This window comes from Chiloscyllium plagiosum, unplaced genomic scaffold (assembly GCF_037043375.1).
Source record: "Chiloscyllium plagiosum isolate Xiang-an unplaced genomic scaffold, Cpla_swu_hap1 HiC_scaffold_28, whole genome shotgun sequence".
NCBI classification, from domain to species: domain Eukaryota; kingdom Metazoa; phylum Chordata; class Chondrichthyes; order Orectolobiformes; family Hemiscylliidae; genus Chiloscyllium; species Chiloscyllium plagiosum.
Genome location: NW_028270166.1, coordinates 29119813 through 29146941, shown reverse-complemented (window position 1 = coordinate 29146941; position 27129 = coordinate 29119813). Strand labels below are relative to the sequence as shown.

At 44.0% G+C, this 27129-nt stretch overlaps 1 protein-coding gene across 1 annotated transcript; it reads left to right on the top strand.

Moving 5' to 3' along the window:
* Positions 1-7692: 7692 nt before the first annotated feature.
* LOC122565291 (acidic leucine-rich nuclear phosphoprotein 32 family member D-like) lies at positions 7693-24127 on the top strand. Its single transcript, XM_043721092.2, has 7 exons — positions 7693-8209; positions 15499-15648; positions 17719-17841; positions 19118-19334; positions 20678-20799; positions 21424-21469; positions 22513-24127. Exons 1-7 carry the CDS (start codon positions 8156-8158, stop codon positions 22584-22586), a joined length of 786 nt encoding a protein of 261 aa, XP_043577027.1. The 5' UTR covers positions 7693-8155; the 3' UTR covers positions 22587-24127.
* Positions 24128-27129: the final 3002 nt, after the last annotated feature.

The following is a 27129-nucleotide window of genomic DNA, read 5'->3' as shown; positions in this document are numbered from 1 at the left end:
AAGAATCAAGTAACATAATCATGTTTCCAAGCTTGGATCTCCAGGGCCCTCTGCCTGTTATATTCTGCCTGTTCAGCCTCATTCCTTTTGCCTGCCACCTCCCTTCAACCTGAGTCTGTCTTTTGTGCTTGTAATCTGCTTCTTCCACCTTCATTGATCTATTCCCAAGTTTTATCTGAACTTTGGCTCCTGCAAAGATTTTCTTTTCCTTGGTACTTGGTTAAGTCTTTTGCCGCCTTATGACGTAGTCCTATGAATCCCCATTGCTGCCCCTGAGGAGATAAAAGAAAAGCCTTTTAGAGTTCTCCGTTTCATATAAATAACTATTTCAGTTGGGTATACTCCTTATATCATCATTTATATTAAAATTGTCATAAAAGTTCTTCATCTTTAATGGACATGGCTTTGAATCATCAATATTAATACAAGCATCTGTACTAAATAATAATTTTTACATGTTCAACTAATATTTAACCAATTAAACAAACAATTTTTGAATTTTTAGTTCATAAATATTATATTAGCCTCAACTTTTCAAATTAATTTTAAAAATAATAATGTACCTATTCACTAGGCTAATATAATTTCTTTAAACATTTTACCAGTTTCATATATCACTCAGCAAAAACTAAATTGATTTTAATATTTATTGACTAAACTTTAAAGAATTACCAAGTCATGGTAATTGATTCATTTATTCTCTCCTCTAAATTATTCCTTTATTGTTTCTGTCATTTCAGTATGTTACTGATTCTAGTAACTCATATGTTTTTGAATTGACAATGTGACATCGATAGCATATCAGGTGATGGTGTGAGAGAATAGATTTTTGATGATTTGAAATTGAAAATGCAGCTGAAAGGGCAGACAGGGAGGGATTCAGATGAAACTGGGACAAGGGAACTTAGTCTGAGCTGTTGGCTAAAGACGATGGCTTCGGCCTGACCAATGTTTTGCTTCTTTGTTTTCACCATCACTTTAGTGGCACTGAGTTGCTTCTTCTCTGGTTTTCTTCAAGCCTCCCTTTGTCTACATCTCAATGTTATCCACCATCCAATCTTTCACCTTCCATTTCTGTTTGTGAAAATTGCAGTTCTTGCAAAACATGGATATCGATGATGACCAGATGTCCCAATGTTACATACTCAATACAAATGATGGGCATTGTTTATATTTTACCTGCGCCTTCTTTATCTTTACTGAATGTCCATGTCTCCCTATCTATCACTCCTGTATTCCTGCATTTGCCTTTCTGTCAATTGCCATTCTTTCTCCTTCTCTCCAGAGAGAAAAGTCTGAGCTTAGTCAACCTGTCTTCGTAAGACAATCCCTCCAGTCCAGGCAGCATCCTGGTAAACCTTCTTTGCACCCTCCCCAAAGCCTCCGAATCTTTCCTATAATAGGGTGATCAGAACTGGACACAATATTCCAAGTGTGGTCCCACCAGGGTCTTGTAGAGCTGCAGCAAAACCTCCCAGCTCTTAAATTTGATTCCCCCTGTTAATGAAAGCCAAAACACCATATATTTTCTGAACAAACCGATCCACTTGGGTGGCAACTTTGAGGTATCTATGCACTTGAACACAAACATCCCTCTGTTCCTCCACACTGCCAAGAATCCTGTCTTTTATCCTATATTTAGCATTCAAGTTCGACCTTCCAAAATGCATCACTTCGTGTTTATCCAGGTTGAACTCCATCTGCCATTTCGCAGCCCAGCTCTGCATCCTGTCTATGTCATGCTGAAACCTGCAATAGCCCTCGATACTATCAACAGCACCTCCAACCTTTGTGTCATCAGCAAATTTACTAACCCATCCTTCAACCTCCTCATCCAAGTCATTTGTAAAAACTATAAAGAGCAGAGGCCCAAAAACAGAGCCCTGTGGGACACCACTCACCACTGACCTCCAGACAGAATACTTTCCATCTACAACCACTCTCTGCCTTCTGTCAGCCAACCAATTCTGAATCCAGATAGCCAAATCTCCTTGTATCCCCATACTTCCTGACTTTATGAATAAGCCTACCATGGGGAACCTTATCAAATGCCTTGCTGAAGTCCATGTGCACCACATCCACTGCTCAACCATCGTCAACCTGTCCCCCGTCACCTCCTGAAAGAACTCAATAATATTTGTGAGGCATGACCTACCCCTCACAAAGCCATGCTGGACTGCCTTTAATCATGCTATGCTTTTCCAAATAGTCATCAATTCTATCCCTCAGAATTCTTTCCAAAACTTTGCTGACCACAGACATAGACTGACTGGTCTGTAATTGCCAGCGATTTCCCTGTTCCCCTTCTTGAAAAGAGGAACAACATTCACCTCCCTCCAATCTTCCGGTACGACTCCTGTGACGAGTGAGGAAGCAAATATCCTCGCCAGTGGCTGAGCAACCTCCTTTCTTGCTTCCCGGAGCAGCCTGGGATAAATCTGGTCTGGCCCTGGGGACTTATCAATCTTAATGTTCGCCAACATTTTCAGCACATCAACTTCATTAATCTTGATCTGTTCAAGCCTGTATCCCAGCTCCTCAAAGTTCTCATTCACAACAAGGTCCCATTCCATAGTGAAAACTGAAGCAAAAAACTCATTTAGGGCTTCCCCTATATGCTCAGACTCCCTGCACAAGTTCCCTATGCTATCCCTGACAGGCCCTACCTTCTCCCTGATCATTTTCTTATTCCTCACATATGTGTAAAATGCCTTTGGGTTCTCCCTCATCCTTCTTGCCAAGCTTTTATAGTGACCCTTCCTGGCTCTCCTCAGTCCATTTCTGAGCTCCGTTCTAGTAAGCCTGTGATCCTCTAAAGCTGTGCTAGATCCTTGCTTCCTCCACCTTACATAAGCTGCCCTCTTCCTTTTGACGAGAAGCTCCTCTGTTCTTGTCATCCAAGTGGCCTTAATCTTACCCCTTCTTACCTGTCTCAGAGGAACAAATTTGTGCATCACTCGCAACAACTTGCTCCTTAAACAGTCTCCACATGTTTGCTGTATCCTTTCTGTGGAACAATTGCTCCCAATCTGTACTTCCCAACTCCTGTCTGATAGCGTCATAATTTCCTTTTCCCCAATTAAATATCTTCCCTTGGTAACTGCTCCTTTCCCTCTCCAAGGCTATGGTAAATGTGAGGCAGTTGTGGTCACTGTCACCAAAGTGCTCTCCCATCGTGAGATCTGACACCTGACCTGGTTCATTGCCAAGTACCAAATCCAAAATGGCCTCTCCCCTCATCGGCCTGTCTACATACTGAGTAAGGAAAATCTCCTGAAAACACCTGACAAAAACAGCTCCATCCAAACTATCTGCCCTATAGGGGTTCCAGTCAATATTTTTGCAAAGTTGAAGTCACCCATAACAACAACCCTGCTGCATCTGCATTTTTTTCCAAAATCTGCCTGCCTATGTGTTCTTCAATCTCCCTACTGCTATTAGTGGGTCTGTAGAAAACCCCCATTGAGGTGGCTGTTCCCTTGCTGTTCCTAATTTCCACCCATACTGACTCAGTGGACAAACCCTCCTCGACAACCTTTGTTTCTGTAGCTGTGATGCACTCTGTGATTAGCAATGCTACACCCCCTACTCTTTTTCTACCCTCACTGTTCTTTTTAAATGTTCTAAACCCTGGAACATCTCGCAACCATTCCTGCCCCTGTGAAACCCAAGTCTCCGTTATGGCCACAACATCATAGTCCCAAGTACTCATCCATGCTCTATCACTCTTATTTCTGACACTCCTTGCGTTAAAGCAGGCACACTTTCATCGATCCCTTTGTTTCATCACATGAAAAACCTTCCTGCTAGATTCACTACATCCTGTCACTGCCTCATCTACAACTCCAACCCTCTCAGATATGTAGCTCTGGTTCCCACCCCCCGCCAAACTAGTTTAAACCCTCCCAAAATGCACAATCAAATCTCCCTCCCAGGACATTTGTGGCCCTCCAGTTCAGGTGCAACCCGTCCTTTATGTACAGGTCCTACCTTCCCCAGAAGGCATCCTAATGGTCTAAGTAATTGATTCTACCCCTTCAGCTGTCCCCTTTTAGCCTGACCTGGTCCAAGATAGCTAACTTCCTGGGAAATGGCTTTCCCTTTACACTCCACCAACTGTAGCTATCAGCTGGCTATTGAGTTTAGGATTGTAAAGGTATTTTGTTATATCATCTGTACATGTTGACCCCACAATACCGGCTCTTGCCTCATGCATTTCGATCCTGCATTCTCCGAATCCCAAACTCCTAACCATCTCTTGTGTGTCCTTCTGATGCGATGAATCAAACAGATTAAGTATAAAACCAATACCAACTGGCTGACGTCAAATCATGAGAGATGATCCTGGTCCATAGGAGTAGCCAGACATTCAATCCCCAATTCCAGCCAGCCTCAAACCAAGTCTAATGTTGTTAGCCAATGCTCTGGTTTGTTGTTGCAGTGTACAATTTATTCTATACACTCGGACTGTGTAGGAGAACAGTCTCAGATATAGTGTCAATTTTCATTGTTTATCTCGTGTAGATTTCTACAAATTCTACTATTCCCACCTAAGCCAGTAGCCCTGGGTATACAGTCTGGTTGATTAGAAAAAAGGGTTGAGTATTCCCATACTGGTGCTCCTTTTGTGATGTGGCAATGCACTATCTCCGAGTTATACCAGAGGAGTTGGTTTTACTGCTGCCCGTATAGCTTTCATCATGCAGTGGGCTGTCGTACTAAACCTGCATCTTGCTTTTTCTGTCCAATAAATCAAATGCAGACTGACTGCTGTGGAGGTGGACACACAACATCTATCTAACGTGGGGCCTACTATATTTTTCTATCCCCATCACATGTGATGGTAAATTATGGTAATTTACTTCATAATCCCCCCTAAAATTAGCCTTTTGTTCTGTACTCTATATAAAATATTAATGGGTGTTACTCCAGTTAGTGGGTACCAGCATCCATCTGATGTACACTTACGTGAAATCTGCTTTAAACAGTACTGTAGCATATGTGGTGATATGGTCACGGATTTCAACATCAAGGAAGATGGATGGGATGACTTTAAAACTGGGAGATACGGTAATAATTTACAGATCTCTTAAAACGAAGGTCCAGCATTCAGTTGGCGGGGTATATGAATGGAAAGGGTTTTGAGGGATATGGGCTAGGTGATAGCAGGTGGGACTAGATCGGATTGGGATATCTGGGCGGCATGGACGAGTTGGACCGAAGGGTTTGTTTCTGGGCTGTACATCTCTATGACTCTATGACCCTGTATAATTGGGATTGCCAGAACAATGACATGAATTAAATTCTTGAGGTGGCAGCTAGTAAGGACATACACCCTGTGCCAAGACAGTCTGTTATGGACCAGACCAAACCCCCTCAAAATATATTAAGAAGATGATCTAAACTCAAACTTTTTCTTATTTTAAAGCTAAACGTAAGGCATTGTGTTCCGGATGCTTTTCGAGTGGTCAAACTACTAGGCTTGACACAAAACACATTTTTTTCATAGACTATAATTAAAATACAGACAAAAGTAAAATGAAAGAATTGGCTTAACTGTAAATCTATCAAAGTGCTTAACAAAATTATATATATAAATAAACTACTAATTAACTTTTCTAATATAGTAACATCCCATAAACATACCCGGCAAAAATAAAGAAAAGTAGATTGTCTTACATGCCGTTCTAGCAGCAGGAAGAAAACCCCAGCTTTCAGCTGTAACAGAGAGAGAAATAAGAGCTTCCACATTCAGCTTCAAGACCCCAGCAACCGCTTTTGAAGGCTAAAACTGAAACAAATCCTGGTTCTGTGGGAGCTTGTCCCCACCATTTTGGCTGCTTCTATGGTTCCAAATTTTAAAAATATCTGAAGGCCTAACAAGCTGTTTACTTTATTAGCTTTGGAGCAGACTACTTTGCATCTCTGTATCAACTTTTCTTCATTTCAAAAACCAGGACAAAACACACTTCTTAAAGCCATAGAATCATCACGAGGTTAAATAATTGTGAATGTAGTTACCCAAATGGTTACCTTGCTCTATGAATTTGTCTCGGGGTTTTTCCTCATTTGGTCAAGCATCCATGATGCATGGATACTGCAGACACCATTTTGACTGCATTGTTTGTGAGATTTTTCAGTCCATTGATGAATTTATTACTAGTCCATGCATGATTCTCTACTATATTGTCCAAGACGAATCAGTTCAATTTAATACAAAAGTTCCTGTATTAAATTGGGGCAGCAAAGTGGCTCAGTAGTTAGCACTACTGCCTCACAGCATCAGGTACCTCGGTTCATTTCCTGCCTCGGGCAACTGTCTGGGTGGAGTTTGCACATTCTCCCCGGGTCTGTGTGAGTTTCCTGTGGGTGCTCTGGTTTCCTCCCACAATCCAAAGATGTGCAGATCAGGTGAATTGGCCATACTAAATTGCCCCATAGTGTTAGGTGCATTGGTCAGGGGTAAATGTGTCTGGGTGAGTTGCTCTTTGGAGGGTCGGTGTGGAGTTCTTGGGCCAAAGAGCCTGTTCCCATACAATAGGGAATCTAATAACTAAATGCTGCAGTGACATTATTATCCAGACTGTTGTAGTCAACTTTTTCCCTGGACTGGGGATGCAGCCACTGGCAATCCTCATGATGATTCCAGGCTGCTTCTATTGTTACCTGTTACCAAAGTTTCTACAATCCTTGGGTCTGAACTAAACACCCCTCAGGCAAGCCAATACTGGAGTTATTTGGAACAATGGGTAGCAGCTCATAGAGTACATTATCAGATCAAATTTTAATCATCCTTTCCTAATATTCGTTCATTTTCTGTTCCTGGGCTCAATGCTGGACAAGGAGCATCAGTTATTTGTGGTCTCTGTGTCTTTCTCTTACTTGTTGATTCTGTTACTATGGCGGGTAGGGTCATAGTTTAATGTTAGGTCATAAGAAATAGGAACAGGTGTAGGCCATTCGACCCCTCAAGCTTTCTCCACCATTAATAACATCATGGCTGATCTGACATTTAATGTCCACTTTCCTGCCCTTCATTACCCCCAGATTCTTAATCAGTCAGGTAATCCATCTCACTTAGCCTTAAATATACACAAAGACTCCACCCTGCACCCCCCATCCCATATCTCTCAAGGAGTTCTAAAGACTCAGAATCCTATGAGAGAAGAAATTGCTGAGACTTTGGTCCCTTTGGTCCCAGACTCTCCCATGAGGGGAAACATCCTCTCAACATTTATCTTGTCAAGCCCCTTCAGAATCCTAAATGACGAAAGCCACCAATCTCCCTGTCATTAATCAATGGCTGTCACCTAGGTTATTTTTTTTCTCTCCTGGCAGCTCCTGTTTCTCGCTCAATGTTAGTCAACAGCAACTGACACCAACCCATTGTGCTGCAAAGATGCAAGAAACCCCCAGGTGGCGCTGGTTTCTGTGACGCTCGCTGAAGTGGCCGAGACACTGGACGCCGTGAGGGGGCGGAGATTTGGACGGACTCGGCGTTGGAGTTGCAGTGGAGGTGGGCACCCTGAGGGGGCGATGTTTGTGGCGGACCCGGCGGGGGTTCGGAGCTGCAGCAGCAGTGCGCGCCGACAGTGGGCGGTGGCTCGGGAGGACTTGGGGTTCGGAGCTGCAGCAGCGATGGGGGGCTGTAAGGGGGCGGTGGTTTGGGAGGACCGGTGGGCTTATTTTTGACGCTGTCGTGGTTTTGGGCGCTGTGGTTTGAACCAACACGGTGTGAAGGCGCGGTTTTAGAGCTCTAGTGGTTCCGGCTGCCGTGACATTGTTGGCTCCGTGCCAGGGGGTAGGGAAACGGAGCTGCAATATCTTGGGTGCCGTGAGACGGCGGTGGTTTGGGCGGACCCGGGTGCGTAGTTGCAGTGGCTGTGGGCGCCGTGAGAGGGCGGTGCTTTGGGCGGACCCGGGTGCGTAGTTGCAGTGGCTGTGGGCGCCGTGAGAGGGCGGTGGTTTGGGCGGACCCTGGTGCGTAGTTGCAGTGGCTGTGGGCGCCGTGAGAGGGCGGTGGTTTGGGCGGACCTGCGGCTGCTCCCAGAGGTTTCGGCAGTTTGGCGCGGTTGGAGCTGCTGAGGCTGAGCCAGGTTTTCCGTCTGTTGCTTCTCATTGAAAGCGATCTCGGCGGCCATTCCCCCCCAGAGTCATGGACATGAAGAAGAGGATCAACCTGGAGCTGAGGAACAGAACTCCGGCGGATGTAAGCCTCGCGGGGGAGGGGGGGGTGGGGGGTATATCGGGCGGTGATGTGTGGGGGTGGGGGAGAGGCGGATTGAACCGGACCGCGTGGCCGCGCCGAGGGCGGGAGAGTCAGAGAGACCTCGGGCCGCGTTTAAATTTCCCGCCGGGCGGGCGGACGGGGTGTCCCGGCCCCTTCCCCAGTTTGCGGCCTTGTGCGGGGTCCCTCTTCTCCACACACCATCCCCCCTTCCCCTCGGCCTGACTGGGAGAAGGCAGGGGAGAAATGTTCAGGCCCGCACCGGGCGGCCCCTGCGCCCATTTCCCGCCCGGCCCTGAATGTCGGGCCCATGGGGGGTGGGGAGTGCGAGCCGCAGGACCCTTCCCCCGGGGATTGGGGTGGGGGAGGCTGGGGGTTTTCAGCCCCCACCCCCGGGCCGCCTCCTGTCCACGTGTTGTTGGGGTGGGGGGGTGGACTTGCCTGGATTGGGACGATCTCCAGGTAAGACGCAATATTACCCCCTTGCCCCTCCACCGCCCCCCCCCCAACACCCCCCCCCCCCCACACTCCCCCCCCCCCCCCCCCCACACTCCCCCCCCCCCCCCCCACACTCCCCCCCCCCCCCCACACACTCCCCACCCCCCCCCACACACTCCCCCCCCCCACACACTACTCTGCCCCCCCCACACACTCCCCCCCACACACACACTCCCCCCCCCCCACACACTCCCCCCCCCCACACACTCCCCCCCCCCCACACACTCCCCCCCCCCCCCCCACACACTCCCCCCCCCCCCCACACACTCCCCCCCCCCCACACACTCCCCCCCCCCCCCCCCCCCACACACTCCCCCCCCACACACTCCCCCCCCACACACTCCCCCCCCACACACTCCCCCCCCCCCCACACACTCCCCCCCCACACACTCCCCCCCCCACACACTCCCCCCCCCACACACTCCCCCCCCCCACACACTCCCCCCCCCACACACTCCCCCCCCCCCACACACTACTCTGCCCCCCCCACACACTCCCCCCCCCACACACTCCCCCCCCCCCCCCCCACACACTCCCCTCCCCCCCCACACACTCCCCTCCCCCCCCACACACTCCCCTCCCCCCCACCACACACTCCCCTCCACCCCACCACACACTCCCCTCCCCCCCACCACACACACACTTCCCCCCCCCCACACACTCCCCCCCCCCCCCCCCCCCCCCACACACTCCCCCCCCCCCCCACACACTCCCCCCCCCCCACACACTCCCCCCCCCACACACTCCCCCCCCCCCCCCCCCACACTCCCCCCCCCCCCACACACACTCCCCCCCTCCCCACACACTCCCCCCCCCCCCCCACGCACACACTTCCCCCCCCCCCCACGCACACACTTCCCCCCCCCACGCACACACTCCCCCCCCCCCCCCCCCACGCACACACTCCCCCCCCCCCCACGCACACACTCCCCCCCCCCCCCCACGCGCACACTCCCCCCTCCCACGCGCACACTCCCCCCTCCCACGCGCACACTCCCCCCTCCCACGCGCACACTCCCCCCTCCCACGCGCGCACTCCCCCCTCCCACGCGCGCACTCCCCCCTCCCACGCGCGCACTCCCCCCTCCCACGCGCGCACTCCCCCCTCCCACGCGCGCACTCCCCCTCCCACGCGCACACTCCCCCCTCCCACGCGCACACTCCCCCCTCCCACGCGCACACTCCCCCCTCCCACGCGCACACTCCCCCCTCCCACGCCACACTCCCCCCTCCCACGCGCACACTCCCCCCTCCCACGCGCACACTCCCCCCTCCCACGCGCACACTCCCCCCTCCCACGCGCACACTCCCCCCTCCAACGCGCACACTCCCCCCTCCCACGCGCACAATCCCCCCTCCCACGCGCACACTCCCCCCTCCCACGCGCACACTCCCCCCTCCCACGCGCACACTCCCACCCCCCCCCCCCCCCACGCGCACACTCCCCCCCCCCCCCACGCGCACACTCCCCCCCTCCCACGCGCACACTCCCCCCCTCCCACGCGCACACTCCCCCCCCTCCCACGCGCACACTCCCCCCCTCCCACGCGCACACTCCCCCCCTCCCACGCGCACACTCCCCCCCTCCCACGCGCACACTCCCCCCCTCCCACGCGCACACTCCCCCCCTCCCACGCGCGCACTCCCCCCTCCCACGCGCGCACTCCCCCCTCCCACGCGCGCACTCCCCCCTCCCACGCGCGCACTCCCCCCTCCCACGCGCGCACTCCCCCCTCCCACGCGCGCACTCCCCCCTCCCACGCGCGCACTCCCCCCTCCCACGCGCGCACTCCCCCCTCCCACGCGCGCACTCCCCCCTCCCACGCGCGCACTCCCCCCTCCCACGCGCGCACTCCCCCCCCCCCCCACGCGCAACCCCCCCACGCGCAACCCCCCCACCGTGCACCCCCCGCACCGTCCACCCCCCCACTCTTTCCTGCCCCCCACTCTTTCCTGCCCCCCACTCTTTCCTGCCCCCCACTCTTTCCTGCCCCCCACTCTTTCCTGCCCCCCACTCTTTCCTGCCCCCCACTCTTTCCTGCCCCCCACTCTTTCCTGCCCCCCACTCTTTCCTGCCCCCCACTCTTTCCTGCCCCCCACTCTTTCCTGCCCCCCACTCTTTCCTGCCCCCCACTCTTTCCTGCCCCCCACTCTTTCCTGCCCCCCACTCTTTCCTGCCCCCCACTCTTTCCTGCCCCCCACTCTTTCTCCCCCCCCCACTCTTTCTCCCCCCCCCCACTCTTTCTCCCCCCCCCCACTCTTTCTCCCCCCCCACTCTTTCTCCCCCCCCCCCCACTCTTTCTCCCCTCCCCCCCACTCTTTCTCCCCCCCCCCCACTCTTTCTCCCCCCCCCCACTCTTTCTCCCCCCCCCCCACTCTTTCTCCCCCCCCACTCTTTCTCCCCCCCCCCACTCTTTCTCCCCCCCCCCACTCTTTCTCCCCCCCCCCACTCTTTCTCCCCCCCCCCACTCTTTCTCCCCCCCCCCACTCTTTCTCCCCCCCCCCCACTCTTTCTCCCCCCCCCACTCTTTCTCCCCCCCCCACTCTTTCTCCCCCCCCCACTCTTTCTCCCCCCCCCACTCTTTCTCCCCCCCCCCACTCTTTCTCCCCCCCCCACTCTTTCTCCCCCCCCCACTCTTTCTCCCCCCCCCACTCTTTCTCCCCCCCCCACTCTTTCTCCCCCCCCCACTCTTTCTCCCCCCCCCACTCTTTCTCCCCCCCCCCACTCTTTCTCCCCCCCCCCACTCTTTCTCCCCCCCCCCTCTTTCTCCCCCCCCACTCTTTCTCCCCCCCCACTCTTTCTCCCCCCTCCCACTCTTTCTCTCCCCCCCCCACTCTTTCTCCCCCCCCACTCTTTCTCCCCCCCCCCCCCCACTCTTTCTCCCCCCCACACACCCCACCACCACACATACTCTGTTGTGGGTCTCCCGTGAGCGTGGGGGTTTTTACTGAAAGTTTGCTCCCAGCACATGGATTTTTGAATGTTGCCTTTTCGGTCTTGGCTTCTTTACTTCATCCGTTTATATCTTTACAGAAACTTGAGTGAACTATGGACATGACTTCTGGATTTTCATTTCATGTTCTGTTTTCCTACAATCGGTTACATTTGGTTATAAATAAATAAAGATTCTTAATGGCCACAATTCTCTTCCTCCCCATTTACCAACTCTTAACTGCTCACTGATTATTACACTTTCTGAAATAGCTTTGTTATGTAACCAGATGATCAATACCTTTGGTGAAGTATTCTCTGGCATCCTTCAAAGAGCAATAATATTCTGATTTAATAGTAAAATATGTTGATGTTCTGTTTGGGATTCATGTTGCTTAATGAGTAGCATAAAACAATGGCTTACTTTATTTATGTTTTGTTGTGAAGTTTTTTAATTCAACAGTATAATGAAGCAAAACTGGGATGGGCAATAAAATATTTATCTAGGTAGAACATATTCATATACGATGAAGTATGCATTGACTCAGTTATTACAAATTGGGAAAAGGAAATGTATTTATGTCAAGAGCAGATATGAATTCAAGAGAACTGCACAATGATTAGCAGCACAGTCTTGTGGATCTGATTGCAAAATTGGTAAGACAAAGCAACTTTACAGTTCAGTATTGACCACTAAACTACTGTGTGGGATTTGGTGAGAGATTAGGGGCAAATACCTGACAATGTGGAAATCCACAAGTGCCATTTTTTGCTTGGGTGATGTTGAATTGTCACAATTTTCTTGAAGGGACTTGTCACTCTCACCTGACCCAGAGAACTTGACCAGAATGCAGTAATAGTTAAAGGTTACATAATCCTCTAGTATATGCAAAGGCAGTTGTGGAGTTTATCAGCACAGAGCATCAAGAGTCTTCCTGTCACTTGTCCAGTTCAGAGCCTGTTTCACATTAGACTCAGATTAGCTGCAGCTGGCAGAAGGATCCCAGCAGCATGGTCTCTGTCAGCTATCAAGGCCCGTCATGGGTAGGAGTCTCTGGTGTCAGTAATGAGCCAGACTAGTTCAGTCATTGACAGTCCTCTAATTTACTGTGGAGCTGTTTCAGTTTGGAGCCAATTTCAAGCAGGACATTCCTAGATAATCTTTGAAATACCTGTCACACATGTTTGATGGCTTCCTCAAAGGGTCTATTCTTTGAGTGGTTGAGAGATCTTGATTTCCATGAGCTGAGATATTGTTGTGGAGAGGTATAATTTTATAGGTCTTGACTCGAGTGCCCTTTTCTTCCACCTCAGGTACATGTACAAGATCCTGTGACGGTGTTCAGCTACAGTGAGATACCTGTCCAGACTGTTTACTCCTGAACTATATCTGCCAAAATAGGTTATAAAACCATAGTGATTGAACTTAGAAAGTAATTCAGTGAACACAAGTAGTCTAACATGCTGAGACTGTGACAGATACTAGAATCATAAATTTAATCTTAGTAGATGTGGGTACCAGAAATATTTTAGGGTAATATATGCAGCACAAGTCAATTGTTTTAAAATGCAAATGTGTTATCAGATCCTACTGACAACATGGATATACTATATGTCTATTAAATGTCTAATCTTAGTTTCATTGGTTGTAGATGGTGGAACTTCAGCTCTATCTCTGTGTACGGCACTGTTTTCATTGCTATTGAATTTTGGCTAAATGTATTTGTGTACTCAGCTCTGGTAGCCATTGGGCTATGACCTGAGCCTTCAGACAATCAGAACAATTTATGCAGACAGTTTGCAACATGCTAACTACCTTGAATGTTGTCAATATCAGTGTTTGTTTAAATACTTGACCTTTATAAACTGATTAATTTGTTGGTTATTGCTCAGTAGTAGTGCACAGATCTGACTCAGTAGATTATAGAGTCAAGGCCCACTGTGAGAGCTGAGCACATGATCCAGACTAACTTCACTGTGTTACTGGGAAAATACAAATGTTGCAATGTTCAGCCAGCTCTGCTGAGTATTTTAATCCACTATTTCTTTTGTTGCTATTTTTGGTTCCTTTCTGTTTATTTGCTCTGGTGTTGTTGCATATTGCAAGTGACCTTTTGCATATTGCAATAACTATAGAGTTTTGGGTCATCTTCAAGTTGTACCTGGTGCTGTCAAAGTGCATTTCCTTCCTTGATTGAGGTCTTTGACCAATTTTGAGAAAGCTGTGCTCACTACTTGAGTTATTTTCCAGATTACTGAAGGACAGCTCTGCTGTTGTACCTCCCTGAATGCATTTCCCCTTTTACCACAGATTGATGATTCATTCTGAGCTGATGAACCAGGAATTCATTTCTGTTAAAGACTGATACTTGTCAATAGGCTCATAAGAAAAAGAGTAGACATTTTATTACTGTGCTGATGTACAGTCAATATAAAATAGTTGAGCTATCATTTCCTCTACTGTGATAAAAGCTACATATTACAGTTCCCACCAACACATTATCTAGAATATTGTTCCATTCTGGGTTGCGTTCTCTCCATTCCCCATGTCCAAGTTATTTCGAAGACCACTTTCTTTAATCTTTGTAATATTTAACTCATTTTTAGTTTGTAATAAAGTGCAATTTATCCAGGGCCTTCAAGAAGGTCCTTTGCTCCCACCTCTTCTTTGCTGTGTCCCAGTAGACTTTCTAATCGCTCAGTTTATTTTGGGTGTGGTAGCTCTACAATTTCCAGATGTTATGCTGCCACACACCCCTCTGCCTATATGAGATTAGATTATTTCTCATTCTGCACTCCCTCTACCACAGCATCAGTAGCAATTCCTATCTATAGATTAGGGAGCACCACTATAATTGTCAAATTCCTACTATCAAATTTCTATGTATCCCATCAACATATATTGTGGGCGGCACGGTGGCACAGTGGTTAGCACTGCTGCCTCACAGCGCCAGAGACCCGGGTTCAATTCCCGCCTCAGGTGACTCTCTGTGTGGAGTTTGCACATTCTCCCCGTGTCTGCGTGGGTTTCCTCCCACAGTCCAAAAATGTGCAGGTTAGGTGAATTGGCCAAGTTAAATTTCCCGTAATGTTAGGTGAAGGGGTAAATGTAGGGCAATGGGTCTTGGTGGGTTTCGCTTCGGCGGGTCGGTGTGGACTTGTTGGGCCGAAGGGCCTGTTTCCACACTGTAAGTAATCTAATCTAATCTAATATTCAGTCAACGTATAGATTTTCAATTAGAGATTTTAATCTCCTTTGAATTGGGAGGTCACCATTACCAGCAGGGGGCAATGTTGACAAGTCACATCTTTCAGCCCAATTTTTCCCCAAACCAGCACTGAACAATTGACTAATCTTTTTGGCACTGTTTTATTCCCATTTCGTGTTACTTTCTACCCGATTGAAAGGTTAACTCCTTTAACGGAGGCACTGGGTGAGTACAATAATGAATCTAGACACGATGAACAGGTTGCGTCATCTCAGTACGTTTGTCCTCATGCTGTGACTGTAGACACATCCAGAAAATGCTACCAGAATGGGATCTGAGAGGTAGTAAGTTAGTTTTGCTTCAATACACCTGAGCCAGCCAAGGTGGGTGGAGCTACAAGAGCCAAAAGTTTGGAGCAGGAGCTAATTTCGCCAGGGTTTAATTCTGGCCTGCACTGGATTTCTGCTTTATTAGCAAGGGGCAACTTAGAAAGGTGACAAGGAAGGCACCTGAGAGTACACTGAAGACTGCAAAAAGTTATATTTTAACTTACGGCTCAAATAAAATGAGTGTATTGCATTTATCTGAATTGTATTGTGCATTTTTGGCGACACTTTGTTTTTCTTTTACAGGTTAAAGAACTGGTTCTGGACAATTGCAGGTCAAATGATGGAAAAATTGAAGGACTGACTGCATCATTTGAAAGCTTAGAGTTTCTCAGTATGATCAACGTAATGCTGACATCTGTGTCAAATCTCCCAAAGTTAAATAAACTAAGAAAGGTGAGAATTAGAAGCGCTCATGTTTTGGAAAGTTAATCATTCCAGAAAAGTCAAACTATAAACACAGTCAGTCAACTGTGCCAACTTACAATGAACAGTGCAGTCTTCCTGCCGTGAAGTTTTTCAGCAATAAATATTTGTGCTTCCTACATTGATCTTGAATTCTGAACATAATAGTAGACAGTGATAAAGCTACTCAGCTAAGATTTATTTTGTGGTACATTTATGAAATATCTGCAGCAATTTAAACTTCCACTCAATAATGCTTAAATCTTTATCCTTGGTGATTAATTATGTGGTGGAAACTTACAATCCTAGATGTGTTGGTAAAGTAGTATTTCTTAATGCATATGTGCCTGGCTTAATCTTTCATTGTAAATATTGGGCGCTGAATGCTTCTGAGGATGACTGACTCAGTGTTGGCATACATACATTGAACTGGGTAATGGTTGACAATTGAAAACTAAACCAAGGCACTGTTCACATTCAACCTCTAATCTGACGGGGAATGGTAAATCTCTCAGTTTTGCTATGAAATTACAGAAAAGTGTTTTAATTGATTCATTAGTTTAGATTAGATTACTTACAGTGTGGAAACAGGCCCTTCAGCCCAACAAGTCCACACCGACCCGCTGAAGCGCAACCTACCCATACCCCTACATTTACCCCTTTTTACCTAACACTACGGGCAATTTAGCATGGCCAATTCACCTGACCTGCACATCTTTGGACTGTGGGAGGAAACCGGAGCACCCGGAGGAAACCCACGCAGACACGGGGAGAATGTGCAAACTCCACACAGTCAGTCGCCTGAGTCGGGAATTGAACCCGGGTCTCTGGCGCTGTGAGGCAGCAGTGCTAACCACTGTGCCACCGTGCCGCCCACAATCTGACATTTCTTCCATTGCTACTCATTATGAATGTTCAGTCACTTATTCTCAAAACATGGATTGCCCTAACATGGCTGCACTTGGTGCCCAGCTTTGGTTGGCTTGAGAAAGTGACATTAACCGTAAGCCGCCTTGAATTAGTCATTGTGCCATGAGGGCAATTCTGGGATTTTTGATCCATTGATAATAAATGATTAATTCAAGAAGTGTTTTCTGTAAATAGTACTTACTGCCTCAGTGATGCAATGGGAAGCCAGTTGAGTTCATTGGCAATCAGTTGCCATTTCTTAAAAAACCATATCCAATTGCTTTAAATTTTGAGAAGGCCAGCATCTTGGTATTAATCTGTTACATTCAGCCTGCCATATCACTTGGCTAAAACAACACCAGGAAACACAAATTTAAGAACATTCAGCTTCAGCACTTGTAGATGTCATACTCCATTGTAAATTAGAAATGTTACTTACATTAGCTGACTTATATACTTGTTCACAGTGGCATCAAGATTCCTATTTCTCAGGTTGATCTGAGCATTCATCATGTTCCAGTTACTTTCAGAAGTTTGAATCTTGATCACAAGTTCAAAAGTGTCAGATATTGTCATTGGCCATTCTAAATTGAGAGGCAGATTAGTTGAAAGGTATTCGATAATTATTTTCCCTGCTCCTAATTAGGTACATGTATGTGACTTCCACTGGGATTTACCGTTGGTGTTTGCAGCTTGGACTGTCTTTTATATAAAATTGTATTGATAGTTATAAAAACTGCAATTCATATTAAAACAGAATTAGGATAATAATGCTCCTAAATACCTGTCATATACTTGGATATGATAGCTAATAATCACAGATAAATAAAATGTAGGATTCGCTTTTTAAAATCGATTCAGTACAATTCTGTGCTGTTATATTAAAGTCAGCAAAACACAGTAACTGCAAATAATATTAAATTACATCTTACTGATTCCATTGAAAAGACATTCTGTGCAAATTATTTTATAAATTTGTGTAGCTTATTATCTACCTGCAAACTGTATTTTAGCAAGCCTGTTGACCATGTTTTGCAGGGCTTTGGTAGTGTTTAATCATCACAGCCACTGAGTACTGCTTGCTGGTGTTTAATTTGTAGCAAAGTTGTTCACCAATGTGATTTACAAACATTTGTAACCTTAATTTTTCAGCTTGAATTAAGTGATAACAGGATATCTGGAGGCCTTGAAGTTCTTGCAGAAAGGACCCCAAGCCTTACACATTTAAACCTCAGTGGAAATAAAATCAAAGATATCAATACTCTGGAGCCATTGGTAAGAAATTATCAATAGTTGAGGTGGGAAGCCATGAATGATATATATAGCTTGTTGCAATTTAGCGGAATAGAATTTATTACAGGCGTGCGGTAAGTAAAGGAGCAATCCTGTAAATTGATGACCAGGAATTGCAGGGCTAGAATTAATGTGTGTTGCTCAGAAATACAAGGAGTTAGTGTACACATTCACTGCATACATGCTGAGGGGTGAAAATAAACAGAAATCTATATGAGGATATGTTATTTTGTAAAATTTCTTGAATATTCAGTTAGATAAAAACATATTTTAAAAACATATGGTTAGTATTGGATACTGCATTCAAGAAAGAGAATTAATGACATAGAAACCATAACAAAAATAAATGAGGACATTGGTGAATACAAGTTGTGGAATTAATTCCACTGAAACAAGAAAGACCAAAAACAGAAACCATCTTAAGGTTATGAAAGGTTTTATTAAGATACCCATCACTCTTCGAGTTTGTTGCTGTAACCCTGAAATGCAAGTTTAAATAGCGAAGCCATGCTTCTAAAATTGGGGTAATATATCTAGGCTACTATTTTGTGACAAACGTGTAGAGTGTCTGGTGTTGGCTTTTCCAATGCAAAGGCTTCCACAGTTCATGAGGGGATGCGAATGATCTATATTGTTCCTTCTCTGGTATTGGGCTTCTTTCTAACCATATCACTTTGGTGGAAATTAATATGGAGATAATCAGAATGGTAAAATACATAAGGGATTCTATTTTGAGGTCGGTTTCTTGAAGTTAGTACTGTGCTGTCATTAAGGTAGTGACCGTGTTTCAAAAGTACTTGAGATTGAAATCCTTTGGGACATTTGAAATCATAAAAACCACAATATAAATGCAAATCTCTCTCCTTTTAACTGAAGTAACACAATATAGAACCAGTTGCATTAATTCATGTGTGAATAAATTACAGCTTTTAAGCAAATTATCCCCAAATGTCTTGAATCAAACACTTTATCTTAATGACCCTTCGATCCAAAGAACCTTGCTTAATATAATTTTATAGGTCATCTTCCATTTGAATTTGCCATAGGGTTTTTTTTTTAAATTGAATGTAACCGAGAAACTACAAGTTCCAAAGTGTGCGGATAAATTGATATTGAAGGTTAATGATGGATTTGTTATAAAAATATCAGTTGTGACAGCAGCTTCTGTGTGATAGATACTGAACTTTGAAGAGAGAACCAAATTGAATAATACTTGATGAGTTATTTTCGTAACTAAATTTATTTTCTTCTTCAACAGAAGAAACTTCTCAATTTGAGGAGTCTTGACTTATTTAACTGTGAAGTGACTAACTTAAATGACTACAGAGATAGCATGTTCAAGCTGCTCCCCCAGCTCACATACTTGGATGGATATGACCAAGATGACCAGGAGGCACCAGATTCAGATGTGGAGGGCGATGGTGATTGTTTAGATGATGATGATGAGGAAGATGATGATGAAGAAAATGAAGATGGTAAACATTTACATAAGATCTAAGATGATAATGCACAAAGCCTGATGGGCTTTTAATATTTCATATCACCAAACTAATTAGTCTCGTAACAAAAGTATTTCACTTGGTAAAAGAATCTTGCAAGCTTCCTCAAATTTAACTGAGGTGTTGAAATAATTGCTGATGACTTGATATCTATATAGTAATAATATATTTTACACTCGTAATTGATTACTACTTTGGATTCATGATGTACTCTTTCTATAAGTAATTAAATAATTTAAAATGTAAATATTCAGTAGTGGAATGTTCAAATTTTAGATAAATCTTTGGAAATATTTTCGAGTTCACAACTACAGAAAGGATTTCTTTGTGAACAGCTTTCAGAATGCCACTATTTACTCCCGGGGGTTTGTTAGTAGTCTCAAGTGCGATTGTTTCACCAGTCTGAATAGTATGAGTTACATTTCAAAATATTAACAATATAGGGACTTTGGATTTTTGTGTGAACAACATAGGTATACAATGGTGATAAATAATACATGTTTGCTATCTGTGATATGTGGAAGGAAGCCCTGAAATTTCAAATATTACAAAACATTTATTCTACAAAGAAAAAGATCAATAAACTGAGAAATTAAGAGATTATCCCATAGTAATAATATTTTCATTGAAACCTAGCTTTGTTGTTTTAATGTCTGCTTATAATGTCACATTGATAATGTTTATACATCAGAAATAGCTTTACTATCGACAAAATAATCTAAAACATTGTCTTATCGTGTATAGGAATGGTATTAGAATATTTGGCTAATCAGGCTTCTCCTCCCATTCAAAAGATCATAGCAGATCCACTTAGTACTATTTCATGTTATTCCTGTATCCCTTGATGTTTATAAGATGTAGAAATTTATCATTATCTGCTTTAACTATACTTAACAACTAAATCCCCACAACCCTCTGAAGAGAGAACTCCAAAGATTTGCTGTCCTCTGAATAAAGAAATACTTCAGCCTGTCTAATTGTCTACTTATTCTGAAATTGTCCCCTGGTTGTAGACTCTCACCTGCCCCTGAAGCCAGGGAAACATTCATCATTCAATGGCCCCATTGATCTCTATGAAATTTGTACACTTCAATTAAGTCCCTTTTCATTCTAAACTCTAGGATATAAATCCAGTCTCTTGATTGGAGAATCCTGCCATCCCAGTGTCTCTGTCAAATGTAAATATTTTCCTTAGCACGGTATTGTTGTGGTAATTCTTTTTTAAATGTAATTTCGTGGTCCTATTTTTAGAAGTAAAGGATGCTTTTGAATTAAAATTTGGATCTCAAGTTCTACAGTGACTTGTCTGATTTTTGTAGTTGAAGAGGAAGAGGAGGATGAGGATGATGAAGAGGGAGAATTTGATGTCTTGGATGAAGAGGATGAAGATGAACTTGGGGATGATGATGATGACGATGAGGAAGACAGTGCAGAAGAGGATGTAAGTAATAAAATCCTGATATTATGGATCTATTTCCTTTCCCCCTCCCATCTCATTTCCTGTTTTTCTTCTTTTAAAATTAATCATGGATCTGTGAAAGTCGATCATTGTTGGATCCAGTTGTAGTGTAATTTCTGCAACAACCTCTTGGAAACGAGTGAACTCAGATCTTCAAGTATGAGTGCACATATAGCCAAACTTTGTGCTTGATTTTGTGTTGGTTATTTGTAAATGGTTATACAGTACAACCTCAATTTTCCGAATTTCGAATTATCCAAACAAGATCTTAAGGTCCCTTAAAGGCGGCATTAGGCAACTCAGCTTTCAGTTAAACACCACTATGGCATGCATTGCCGGATAACCGGCATTCAAATTACTGCTTGTTTATGTAGATCAGTTATCGGTTAAATGGTATTATGGTGTGCATTGCTGGGTAACCGAGAAATGTTTGGCAAACCGGCACTCATAAATTACCGCTTGTTTGCGATCAGATTGATTATCCAAACAAAATACTTTCCACCCGTCCCGTTTGGATAAAAAAAAGGCTCTGCTGTATACAATTGTATGATAACTGAGTCTTGCTGATACTGTTGAGCCGAACTCATTTTAATGGTTTTCATTTAGGAGGATGAGGACGAAGAAGCTGACGATGGTGAAGAGGAGTGCAAAGGTAAGCTTGAAAAAAAATCATTATGTCAATTGCAAATTGGATGTACCTCCTGAATAATCTTAAATATGTGCAAAATGTTACACTTGCACATTATGAATATTCAGAATTCTGTTTTAAGTATTTTCCATCTTGGTCATAACTGCACTAATTCCCTCTATCTCATTCTCATTCGCCAATCTCTCTTCTGCTTACCTCCTGCACTCTAATGTTTTATTTATGAATCTCTTTGGTCTGAACCTTCACCAGCTGCTCACCATCTTGACTTACTTATGATTTCATTGTTGTCTTCTCTTAACATTTTTGCTCCTCTACCTTAAATGTGTATCCCAACAGTTTGAAAAGGACCTGGATACACTGATGCATCCACTTATGCACATTTAATGAAATAAGCTTAACTACTGCACAAACTGCTTTCGACAAATGTTTTAAAGTATATCTAAAATACAATAATTTACACAAATTAAACCATCTGTGTGCCATTTAAAAGAGCACTCTGAATGCGTTTCAGGGAAGTTTCTTTACCCGTCCAAATATTTTAAGAAACAGAAAATTCCCTAACAGTTGTAAATCCAAAATTTGATGGGGATCTTATAATTAATTGACGGTGGGGAAATAAGTGGCGTGGGAAGGGTAAAAGCATTTGCAGTTCCATAGCGAAGTCAAATGTTTGAGGTCAATTAATTCAGAAGGACACCATATTCAGTATTCTCCTGTTTCAGAATGACTGTCAATCCTAATCCTTCAGGTGATCATTTTGTAGTAATTTCATTAAACTGGCTATTCTGTTAAGTCATAGTAAATAAATTACTATTTTTGTTATGCATGTTTTTGTGTAATTTAAAATGCAGCAAATCAGACTTTCTGTTTACTACATTTCCTATCCTTTTTTCCGAATATTCCCAATATATCTAGAATACTTTCATCTCAAGTATCTACTGTCTATTTCCTTAACTCTGTAGGTTAATGTAGTGACATATCTTTCACTTCTCACTTCCACAAAAACACCATTATCTAATAGTTTTAAACAATTTTTTTCTTCACAGACATTGTCCAAGGCCAGAAACGAAAGAGGACCCAGGAGGATGATGGGGAAGAGGATACCGAAGATGATGAATGAGTCCAATAAAATGTATAGACTGTGACTGTGGTTGATATTCGCATCAAGTGACATTCCTCTGAGACAGTATCTGTAGCTATGGCGATGTATATTTATGAAAAATATAATTCATAAGCTGTTTTGTTTTAAAGGCATTTATAGTAACTGATTATCACATTTCTGACAAGTTGGATAAAGCTGAGGGATATGGAATGTGGCCTTAGGTTAGTCAGAGTTGCCACTGTTTAAACCAAAGTTGTTTCATGAAAACTTGGTAGTGGTGAGTTTTATTTGTTATCTCTGTGCTGTGACTTCCATCAGAAGTAGTTAGCATCCCTCCCCAAAGAATTTTTTTTAGGCAAGAACTTTTCAACCAGTATTAGTATTTATTCACTCTCCCTTGTCTCTTACCTTCACCCCCACACCATGGATCGGTATTCCAAAGAGAGACAAAGGAGCTTGAGTAGCTGGCATTGCTTAACCTTTTTAAGTTTGTAGGGGGATGCACGTGTCCAAAGCCTTAACTGGTAGAATGTGATGACTTCAAAGTAATAAGCCCAAACCTCCCCAGATGATTCTTGTAATAGGTATACGTTTTGTTTAACACTCACTAAGGTTATCAGTTATACATTGTTATAAAAACCTGTCTCAAACCCACTGCATTCAGCTTGGAGTTTATGACATTACTGTGCCTTATAGTGTAGTTGGTCTGGTAGACAATGTTTTTGTTAAATGTAGATGGGATTATTCAGTTGTCGCTGTGTATTAGGGTGTACAATAAGATAGCCTGTGCAATCTGTCAGAAATGTCTTTTTTTTTTCAAAAACCCCAGTCTCCACTATTGACAACTTATTGTTTTAGCATTTCCATAGCAACAGAACTGATGCAAGAGTGGTGAGCAGAAGTGTTTTAAGAAGCTGTCTTTTTCAGAAACCTGAGTATGAAAATCTATTCCATAATTATCATTAAGGTATATTTTGTAGTTGCAGTTGCCTGACATGGTTGTTCTAACAGGACTGTAAACGTGCTGTCTAATGTTGTCTTAAACATGGATCTGGTGGAACTTTCACCAGTAGTTGAATAGAAATCTAAAAAGGCTATGAGTCTTGCTTCAGGTGTACCAGATTTTCTGAAAAAGTTTATTCAGTTTTTAAATACAAATGCAAAAAAACCTTATAACGAGGAAAGTAAATGGCTTTCAAATATTTGTATAAACTCGGTCAACAGTCTCTTTGTATTATAACAGTATATTATGGAATTAGTTCTAGATACCCATTGAAAAATGGATATTTATAAACTCTGGGACTTTTTTAAAAGAAAACTAAATGTTGAGATTAGAAATAGGTAATTTGTTACTTTTTATTTTTAGTGTGGTGTGAATTTTTTAGAGCAAAAATGAATTTGAATATAAATTTTCAGTGTAGTAACTTTACAAATGTATTAAACTTTGAAATGTTGCTGTTCAGGTTATTTCTGTACAGAAAATAAGTTCAGAATGCCGCTTTCATGTTAATGTATCTAGTTTTGTTATAAATTTTCAAAAATAAATGGGTTTTTAATAAGTTGTTTTCTATTTCTAGCTACAGGTTAGTTGCACACCTTTAAGCTGCAGCTGAGGCCATAAACATGATTTCCACCTCTCAGCAGTTGTGACTCCAAAGTCATTTCTGAGTAAACTGAGAATTACTATAATTTTCTCTTTATTAGGGAGCCAGTGTGGTTGAGATTTAGAGCTCAGTAAAGTAAATATTTGAAATCTTCCAACAATTCTGCCATCACTGACAATGATGCATTCATTATATAGATCATGGGATGCCTAGTTAGAGGAACCTCGATTATCCAAAGGACACAGGCGGGCAGTATTTTGTTCGGTTACTCGAATGCTGGATAATATAGTTTAGCCGAACATCAGCACCCTGCAATCTTGCTGGATAATCCAATATTCAGATAATCAAGGTTGCTCTGTATCGCGCTGTACAGAATGGAAACAGACTCTTCAGTCCAACTCTTCCATGCCGACCAGATATCCTAAGTTAACCTAGTCATATTTGGCCCATATTCCCCTTAAGCCCTTCCTATTCATGTACCTGTCCAGATGCCTATCCACATGGTATGATGTGGAGGTATTAGGGTGGACAAAATCATAAGTCACGTAACACCACGTTATAGTCCTACAGCTTTATTTGAAATCACAAGCTTTCGGAACCCTGCACTTTTGCCAGGTGAAGGGTTTTAAATGTAATTATACCAGCGTCAATACTTTCTCTGGCAGCTCCTTCCATAACACACATTAGTCTTGCGTGAAAAAGTTATCCCTTGGGTCCGTTTTAAATATTTTCCCTCTCCCCACAAACCTATGCCGAGTACTTTTGACTCCCCTACCCGGGGAAAAAGACCTTGGCTACTTGCCCTATCCGTGTCCCTCATGATTTTATAAACTTCGATAAGATCTCTCCTCAGCGGAGGAGCATGGAGAGGGAGAGGCTATATAGGCTGGGGTTGTTTTCCCTGGAGTATCAGAGGCTGAGGGGTGACCTCGAGGTTTATAAAGTCATGAGGGACATGGATAGGATAAATAGACAAGGTCTTTTCCCTGTGGTGGGGGAGTCCAAAACTAAAGGGCATAGGTTTAGGGTGAGAGGGGAAAGTTAAAAGTGACCTTGGGGCAATATTTTAATGCTGAGGGTGGTGCATGTATGGAATGTGCTGCCAGTGGAAATGGTGGAGACTGGTACGATTACAACATTTAAAAGGCATCTGGATGGGTATATGAATAGGAAGTGTTTGGAGGGATATGAGCCAAGTGCTGGAAAATTAGACTAGATTAGGTTGGGGTATTTGGTCAGCATGGACGAGTTGGACGGAAGGGTCTGTTTCTGTGCTGTACATCTTTGACTGGCAAAGGACTAAATAATCAGTTAATACAAATGCTGAATATTTCAAAGATTGTTTAAATGTGAGCTAACAAAGAATTCCGGAGAAACACTATGTGGAGAGAGAAACATTTAGATTCTGGTCTGAAAGGAGTTGGAAAATGTTTTTTTTTTGACACTTTTGAGAGGTGGAGGAGGAACAAGTGGGAAGATATAGAAGGTCCAGGGCAAAAGGCAGTTTGTTATTGGTGAAATAGAGATGTAAAATGGATGTAAATTAATGTGTGGGTCCAGTCTACTAAGAGGAAAGTAAACAAGACAAGCTTTTTGCGGGGGGCGGGGGGGGTGTGGACAGAATAAGAAAAATGGGGAACAAACATAAACGGTCTGTTTCTGAAGTTTTGGAATTTAATATTGAGATTTGCAGGCTGGAAAGTGTGGAAAATGAAGTATGCTTTGAACTTGTGCATTGTTGGAAAATTGCAACCAGCCCAAGATAGAGAACAAGGCTTATTGAACTGACAAGCAGCTAGGAGGTCAAGATCATTCCTAGAGACAGCAGAAGTGTTTTGCGAGATGGTCACCCCGTGTAGTAAAGGAAACTAAACCTCAGGTATATCCTCCAGTTCAGTGTAATCCATCCTTCCTATCTGCTACCCAAGAGAAATGGGAACTGTGTTAATATCTAAAGTTATTGAGCTCAATATTAAAATCAGATGGCTATAACGTGTGTTGCAGAGTTTAAATAGCAGAGAGCATATAGCAATATGCTGATTGGATCTTATGAAATGGAATCATGAGAGTTGGAGTTGGAGGTAAACATGAAGCAGTTGGACCTAGTGACCTACATGTTTGTAATGTCTTTGTAGTTGGCATTCACACCTATGAGTTAGAATTAATTGGTCTAGCTGACAAAATAAGAAATTGTTGATTATTCCGAACCATCTGAAGAAGGGTCACTGTATTCAAAATTCTGCTTTCTGGAGACACATGCTTCCAGACCTGATGAGTTTTTTTCAATAATTTCTGATTTTGTTTCACTCCACCCTACTTCATGTTAACCTATGCTGTTCCTGGATAACAGGTATTATGAGCAGTGTTCCCTGTATTGTTTTTGTTTGGAGTGTTTTGGTAATTAGAAAAGCAAATGTGGAACCTCAAGTTTTGGAGTCTACAACAATTTGGAATATTTCCTTTGGGTATACACTGTCAAATCTTTTCATAATCTTCAAACCATCCAGGTTTGGAGGAATGAGCCCCACTTTGTGCTGCATTCCTGACAATGCCTGCATATCCTTTCAATAACATGAATTGTACAGGCTTTCTGCCCAGTACTAATGTCAGTGCGTAATGAGTCAACCCATTTCTCCCACACCAATATTTGATCCATACATTTACCTTTCCAACCTTATTTGCCCTATTCCAATTTGAATGTGGCTAATGTCATCTTGACATTATTACCTATGTGGTCCCCAAGCTTCTGATAATCCCTTCGCAGAACCTCTTTCCTAGTACTATCAATGTTGGCATCTTCTTAGACCATAAAAAACTGGATCCTTCCCTTTCTACTCTAAGTCCTCAACAACTCTGAGGAGATGATAACCTTAGCAGCAGGTAGGCAACACAGTCTTTGGGACTCTGCTTTTGCTGCAGAGAACAGTATCTATCCCTTATTGTCACTACATTTCTCC